Source organism: Contarinia nasturtii, unplaced genomic scaffold, assembly GCF_009176525.2.
Source record: "Contarinia nasturtii isolate CC-2019 unplaced genomic scaffold, AAFC_CNas_1.1 Cnas_scaffold_4418, whole genome shotgun sequence".
NCBI classification, from domain to species: Eukaryota; Metazoa; Arthropoda; class Insecta; order Diptera; family Cecidomyiidae; genus Contarinia; species Contarinia nasturtii.
This window is the reverse complement of record NW_022201709.1, coordinates 494-7,917: the sequence shown is the minus strand read 5'-3', so window position 1 is coordinate 7,917 and position 7,424 is coordinate 494. Positions and strand designations below refer to the sequence as shown.

At 34.8% G+C, this 7,424-nt stretch overlaps 1 protein-coding gene across 1 annotated transcript; it reads right to left on the bottom strand.

Moving 5' to 3' along the window:
• Nucleotides 1-3,349: 3,349 nt before the first annotated feature.
• Nucleotides 3,350-6,167, bottom strand: LOC116351004 (L-threonine 3-dehydrogenase, mitochondrial). Its single transcript, XM_031783028.1, has 10 exons — nucleotides 5,941-6,167; nucleotides 5,696-5,844; nucleotides 5,377-5,477; nucleotides 4,877-5,003; nucleotides 4,483-4,615; nucleotides 4,399-4,413; nucleotides 4,049-4,144; nucleotides 3,966-3,975; nucleotides 3,694-3,854; nucleotides 3,350-3,618 (listed from the first exon to the last, which is right to left on the bottom strand). Exons 1-10 carry the CDS (start codon nucleotides 6,056-6,058, stop codon nucleotides 3,473-3,475), a joined length of 1,056 nt encoding a protein of 351 aa, XP_031638888.1. The 5' UTR covers nucleotides 6,059-6,167; the 3' UTR covers nucleotides 3,350-3,472.
• Nucleotides 6,168-7,424: the final 1,257 nt, after the last annotated feature.

Genomic DNA, 7,424 nt, shown 5'->3' with positions numbered 1-7,424 from the left:
ACACACACATACATCACTGCCGTACAGTATGCACATCTAGTGTGCATGCATACAACATGTATGGAAAGTTTCAGTTTCGGGTCACATTGTGAACATACCTTTAATTCTGGATAATTTCAATTGCAATACCAGATAATTTATTCCATACATTAACACTATATCGTGACAAGAGCGACACTAACTGCTCGAATTGACACTGGTTTTGGTTGCGATGTGCTCGTGTTGTAAAGTGCAACATACACCCTCATGCTCAGCTCATTGATTGTGCGTTTGTGCATGTGGCTTAATGATTTCTATCATTTCGATCCAAAATTCGGGAGAAAAAATTCCCACCGAAAAACCACATTTAATCGGTCGTTTTTTTTCCTTTTCATATTTTTCATTAGATTGAATTTCCTTGTTCTCGTCTATCGGCTCTTTAATTTTCTCCCCTTTAACATTTCGATTGTGTGTCTCACACGAGCATCAAGTGTCGGGAAATTTTCAATATCGTAAATCATACGTATACTGCATCCCAAATCCCATTTGTGCAATTAAACGATAGTCATATTTTCACACGATTCCATCGACAATAACATAACTTAACCATAACATTTTCGATTAAATTGAGCTTTTATACACATATATTTTTATATATATAGATTGTTCTCTCTTCTTCGTTCTGATTGCAGTGAAAGTCGTGTTCGAAATTGTTGGCCGAAGTAAAATGCAACCAGAGTGGAAAAGCTAATAGCAAAATAGAAAATGTTTGCAAAATGTAACGACAAATTTCTTTATGGTAATGAATTCACATCACAGAAGTGGCTTGTCTTTGGCGGTTTGGTGTTCATGTATCGTTCGCATAAAGCGGAAAATGTCGGTATATTTTCCTATTTTGATTGATTATGTTGTTAGAATTTTCTAAATAATCGTTCATTTATGACAAATGTGCCTTGTGCCATACCAAAAGAAATGAGTCTTTTTTACATTTCTTCGCTACTGACTACGATACCCAAAGTAACTGTAATTATTTGCTTTTGTGTCCAATTACGACATTTTCCCATTTATATTTCTTCATCGACAAAGCAGTATACGAATACGCAGTAAATTTGATTGAATTGCAATTGATATAAATTGATATTCAAGCGTACATTTTTTCGAGCATGAAATTTTCTTTCCGTGTCAGATCATCATCAAGCCAATTGGCTTCCAAACGGTTTTCATAAAGATGACCTGATTGATTCGTTTTTATAATTTAAATTAATCGCGCGCTTATAACGATTTTCTTTGTCGTGTGTCTATTTTACGTGGTTCAAATTCAATTAACATTTCAATACCAATTAATTAGGAATTGTTTATATTTAGTGTGTGAGCTGCATAAATCATCGTTCTGACACGTTCCACACATACTTTTTCAAGTTTATGGTGTGTGTGTGTGTGTGCGCGCGCTTTTCGCATTCAACGTAACATATCGGAATGAATGTTTACATAATTGACAAATCTTGTGAGTGTATATCGATTGTGTCGAATCAGCGAATATAATTCACAATTCAAATGCACACGCATTCTAAATGAGAACCGTTTTTGCTAAACCGAAGCATGAATTGCATGTGAAATATCGCAATAAAAGTAAGCATCACCACCATTACAAGATGATATTGTTGGTGAAATTGACGGTATATTCAGACTTGAAGAGGTATAATGAATGTTATGCTTCGTAAATCATCGTTGTGCGCTGTGATTCATTTGATGTATGCGCACTTTTTTTTATCTTCCGCTTCTTCATCTTGTGTCCCGTTTGCATTAAACCGTGTGGCACGGACGCCAACCATCGACAAATCGACGATATGGCATAAATGGCATTCGGAAAATTGACATTCGTTGGTGGAAAATTGAAAAGCTAAAATTTCAATCTCCACTCGTTTGTTAAAGAGAACAAACTGATAAGCATGAAGAAAGAGAGTGACAGAGAGAGAAAACATACTCTCAGATCATTGCGACACATGCAGAGAGCAAGAGAACGACGATAGATAAAATAGAGTGTGAGCACAAGATAGCAAAAGCAGCCAGTAACTTTTTAATGTCAATCATTTGCTTTTCTACGGTATTTGCTCCCGAAAAGCGAACGCATACAAACACTCGTTGAGCAAAAGTAAATTAAGCATTCATGATGTACAATTTATCAATTGAATTTATACACATGCATTCCAATGAGAACGGAATACCAAATCCAATATGTTAACCGGAGCCAGGACTTTCAGATATGAATGGCTCTATCCAAGAATGGTTTTGATGAACTTGTTTGGAAAAATGAGCACCCGAACATTTTCACTGTGGTGTGGGGACGAATTCAAGGAATATTTGAAACACAGCAGTAGCAGGCGACGACGACGACGGTGATGATGATGAGTACACATAAGCCACATCCATCGAACAGCAGAGAGAAGAGAAGACGGGCAGAAACCTGTAAAGTACCTTCATTGGAATATTTATACGAGTAGCCGCGTGAATTCGAAAGCTTTTTGTTCAATTCGGCAACGAAACACCATTTGAATACTGTGAATAGCATTCGATACGAACAGTTCAGTTAACGGATGAAATCTAAATACCAAATCCACGAGCATAACAAAACCAAACCATCCGCTTCAAGATTTATTAAATACATAAGATAACGAAAGTTTTGTATCGTTTTATTTACAGTTGAAATGTCAATAGTTTTCATGCGCCTTCATTCCCTTGCCATTCGTTTGCTCTTTGGTAACACTTTTCGATGGTTTTCACCGTCTGCACTTTAAAAATTAGTTGTGGTCTATACGAAAACAGTCAACTTGCGCTCAATTTTACTGCTATCACTGTTCAATGCATTTTATAGTTTGCTCAATGTCCTCTTTGCATATTTACATTTTGGTCAGGTGCATTGATTTACGAACAGTTTTGCTTACTTTTACGTATACAAACAATTCTCGTTGATTGTTGGTTCCAGAATGGGAGAGAGAGAGAATATTTTCCAACAGTAAATTTCATTGAATCTACGATAGACTTCGATTTAATCATCGATTTACCGTTTTCCATTTTTAATTATTCATTGAAATATTTGAATCAAATGTTTAATAATTTCAAATTATTCGGAAGAAAATGGCCTACTTATCCTGTTTTGTACTGTTTCTGCAGAACTTTCTTCATTTTTTTGTGTAATTATCAATCTTTTTAAACGTCAATTCACTGAGCTGAAATGTATGATTCTGATGGTTTGACACACAAACGCCTACATATGTAGAAATGTAGATAAAAAACGAATGGTTGATTCATTTTAGGTTCCTTAAATGAATAAAACACGTAGGTTTTTTTTTATGCACAATGTCGTTGTTATGAATTTGATATTAAATAATAAAAGCATTATAAAAACATAAGTTTTTAAATTCATGGCGACACATTGATTTTTTCTTCATTTTTGTTTGTTTAACAAGTGCAAAAGTTTAATATTCTGCTAAAACTATTGCGCGTTGCAATCTTTTTTCAGGTAGTTTTCTCGCACATCTTGTACCATAAGATCGACCAATTTGTCTAAATCATATTTTGGCTTCCAATTCCAATCTCGGCGTGCATCGGAGTCGTCAAAAACCTGTGGCCATGAATCGGCTACAATATTCAAAGCATTTTATCGAGAATGTAAATGATTTGTTAAACGAAAAAAAAATCATATCAAGTTTATACCGATATTCTGTCGGCTGTCTGGTCTGTAAGTTACTCGTAGTTCCGGAACATATTTATAAAGTTTTTCGACCAATTCTTCAGGAGTGAATGACATGGCAGTTACATTGTACACTCTGCGTTGCAGGCACTCACTGGGTGCCGTCATAAATTCCCACAGAGAACTGAAATATGATGAAAATCGATAGAATAATCGATACATGTCGGCCTAGATTTCCAGCTAATTGCATAACATTCGCTTTGGATTTATGTACATGTGCGCCCTCAATACTTACCGTAGGCAATCTATAAAAAAAAATCATAAACATTTATTAATTAATATTAATTATTAATGTTTTGTTCGTATTTTTATTTTCACCTTCGATATACATCATTGGCAAACGTGTGTCGGGTTTTAGGTAGCATTGATAGTGGCCGCTTCGAAGCGCCTCGTGAAATATTGCAACAGCATAATCTAATGGAGTGCGTAGAAAGAGAGAATTTTCATTTTGTCGAATAAAAAATAGCAAAAAAGGTTTTTTTCGTTGTTAGTCCAATGAACTGGCATTTTTTTCCACTTTTGGTAACATTTTAATTCAGCAGAGGCTTCACATGGTGATTAGGAATATAAAAAAACGAGAGACGAGAGACTGTGTCCTTCCTACCTCGTTCGTCATTCAAAATACTTGTTTCGTGTTCGTTTTCATATGAACAAAGTGAAAAACTCACCCGTTGTACCGCCACCTATCAAACGAAATGAAATTCATAATAATTTAAGGTATGAATTTGAACGGAATCAACAGTACACCTCACCTGGTGGATCGGAAGAAATGACACCGGGGAAACGTAAACAACGAAAATCCAAGCCAAATTTGTGATGATAATACTCGCCAATTAGCTCTGCATGGACTTTGGATACACCATAAATGGTACGTGGCCGTTGAATCTGTAAACGCACATAACGATATGAAAACAAATGTGCAATGGCAAACGTTTGTTTGGACCGAAAATTGAAAGCAAAACTATGTTTTTAGAGCGAGCAAGAGTATAGAAGAGAGAGAGAGAGAGTAAGGAAAGGAAAAAATACAGAAATCAAGCGAGAGAGAAAGGGAAAGGATCAAAAACGAAATGGAAACAAAAAAGTGTCGCCGTGATTTAAAAGAGTATATACATAGCAATGCATAAAAAATACACAATGAGTGATTACGGTAATGTTAGGACAAAAATGTCGCGGGGAGTCGGGACCGAATGCGCCAATCGTACTGGGCACGAATATACGTAAATTATATTGCTTGGCCAATTCAATGACATTATGTACTCCTTCAATATTGACTCTGAAATGTAAACAGATGTACACATGCACAAATATTATCATCACATCACATCACATCACGCAGCACAGATCCAAATGGCAACCAAGTGAACGAGACACATAGATGAAAAAAAGAGCGAACATTCACTTGTTTCATCTCTTGAATCGGTCCGCTTTGGTTCGTCTGAATGTGCTACAATGGAACATTGATCCGAAAAGAATTGAACAAAAACGGTAAATTTGAAAATGACTATAGAGCATTGCCGCTACTAAAATAATATTTACAACAATTTAAACGGAACGGAATAATTTTTAAATACACGCAACGAATGAAACGACACTGTTAACGCTCAAGTTGAAATTTTCAATTTTATCATTTGTTTCTCACCGTTTACCTTACAGCTAACGGCACATTTTGCTCGCCAATTGCACTCAAAAGCGCCGAAAAATGGATAATCCAATCAATGCGATGATCGACAACGATTTTTTGAAGACCCTGTAAACATTACCATTATAGTTTCTTTATAATGGCGGCCCACGATAAAGTGGAAAAATCAATTTGATTCGTGTCAGAGCTGTTAATGGCACTCACTTATTCCATATCAAGTTCCGCGTCTAAATACGAGAAAGAGCAAGCACTTGCAAGAAAAGTGCGCACATCTTCGTGGTGCCAATAACGGCTCTGATTCGTATGCATCGTGGAATTATGCTTACTTTAAAGTCTAATATGTCAGCAAATATATACGGTCCACCTTGTGTCAATGATCGGTTTGGCTTAATGATATCGGATAGAATGACGGAATCTTCACCGTATTTACTTCGCAGCAACTTTGCACATTCAATACCAAGTTGACCAAGCCCACCTATTTTAATTTTTTTTTAATTTATTGAACTTTTGTATAACAGTGAAGGTGGTCACAATGAATAGCACAACATCATAAAAATCACTAAATACTTGCCAGTTATTAAAATTTTTGGTTTATCATTACACTCGTTGTTTGAAAAATTTCGACTTTGTATTGATGGATTGCACAATAATCTTGCGCTGTTGAATGAAACAGCAATCCTTCTTAACATTTTATTTCAGTTAAAAATTGGATGCAAAACGATCTATAGAAATCGCAAACTAAATAATAAAATTAAATGGCGGTCACGAGTCTCAAGCCAAGTGTAACGTTCACCACACTTTTTTGCTCTATCATATATTTTTGAATATGAACTAGATCTTATATACTATCTTTACACAGGATGATTGAACTTCATTATAAGTCCAAGTGAATCGCCAAGAACTAAAATGGTCACAAATGTTCTCATTCTAAACGAATTGAAAACAAACAGAGAGATTTATAATAACAAAATTGACAAAGACGGCTAAGAGCGCAATATTTTTTTTAATTCCTTATTGTTTAAGTTAAATTTTCGGAAGTTTTTTTTTAATTCCTTATTGTAACTCTTTCGATTCTGGTTTTTCGTTTCGATGAAATTTGACGTCTTTTTTTATTCTGAACAGTTCCGTTGGATTGGATAATCGGATGCGAAATCGCGTTTTGAGCATAATGTGTCAGTTATTACATTGGAGCGCGTGTTATGTTCTTTGCCGTAAAAAAATGAACTCACTTGCCAATTAGCCCATTAAATCAATTCAAACTCATCAAGTTCTGCATAGAGATGACCGCATTTCTCGACGACAAATTTTCGAGCCAATTCGAATGTGTTCGTTTAATCTTTTCAATTTCGTCAAAAGAAGTCGTGTTATATATGTTGAATTAAGATTTGTTTAAAGCAATTGACCGGATACACGTTTAACGGAGCATTGACAACAAAAGAGGCCCGACACTTTTTCGCTACTGTTACTCAGAATGCGTACATTCTATATGTTACACACGGAGGTCACTGTACATGTGCCACTGTGTTTGATTCAAAGTTACACTTTCATTCGTCTTCTTTTTATTTACTCGTTTACATTATCTAACATATAGAATTAAATTTATCTATACGTGTAATTGAGTCAGGAGACAACCAAATATTTTTGATTTAAATTCATTTGGAAAAATTCAAGTCTTTTTATCAAGTTTTTTCAAGTTAAAATGAATGATTTTGTGATTTAGTCGATTGGGTATGGGTACAACATATTAATTAAAAAACTGAATTTCTTCTCGAAATTCTTCTTAAATTCGAAAACCATATCCAATTTAATTGTAATAATTTATGCTTCGACTTTTGATAAAATGCTCCCTTATGTACAAAAGAAGAAAAAATAAAACTATTGTCATGAATTGACGTCCATTATATTTCCTGTTTTTGTTTATTGTGATCTGAACAAAACATATTCGTTGTTGACTTCAACATGTCGTAACTAAATTGTGCAAACGAAGCACTTAATGGGATTTATCACGATGGAATTGAATATTTTATAACAAAGAAAATTCATCAATTTTTAATA

Excerpts from the sequence above, each read along its gene's own strand:
- LOC116351004 (XM_031783028.1), bottom strand. The coding sequence starts at position 6,058 with ATGTTAAGAAGGATTGCTGTTTCATTCAACAGCGCAAGATTATTGTGC. Across the intron at positions 5,004-5,376 it reads AATGTGCCGTTAGCTGTAAG|AGTCAATATTGAAGGAGTAC; the intron begins GTAAACGGTGAG and ends TTTACATTTCAG. Across the intron at positions 4,616-4,876 it reads ATTTTTGTCCTAACATTACC|ATTCAACGGCCACGTACCAT; the intron begins GTAATCACTCAT and ends GTGCGTTTACAG.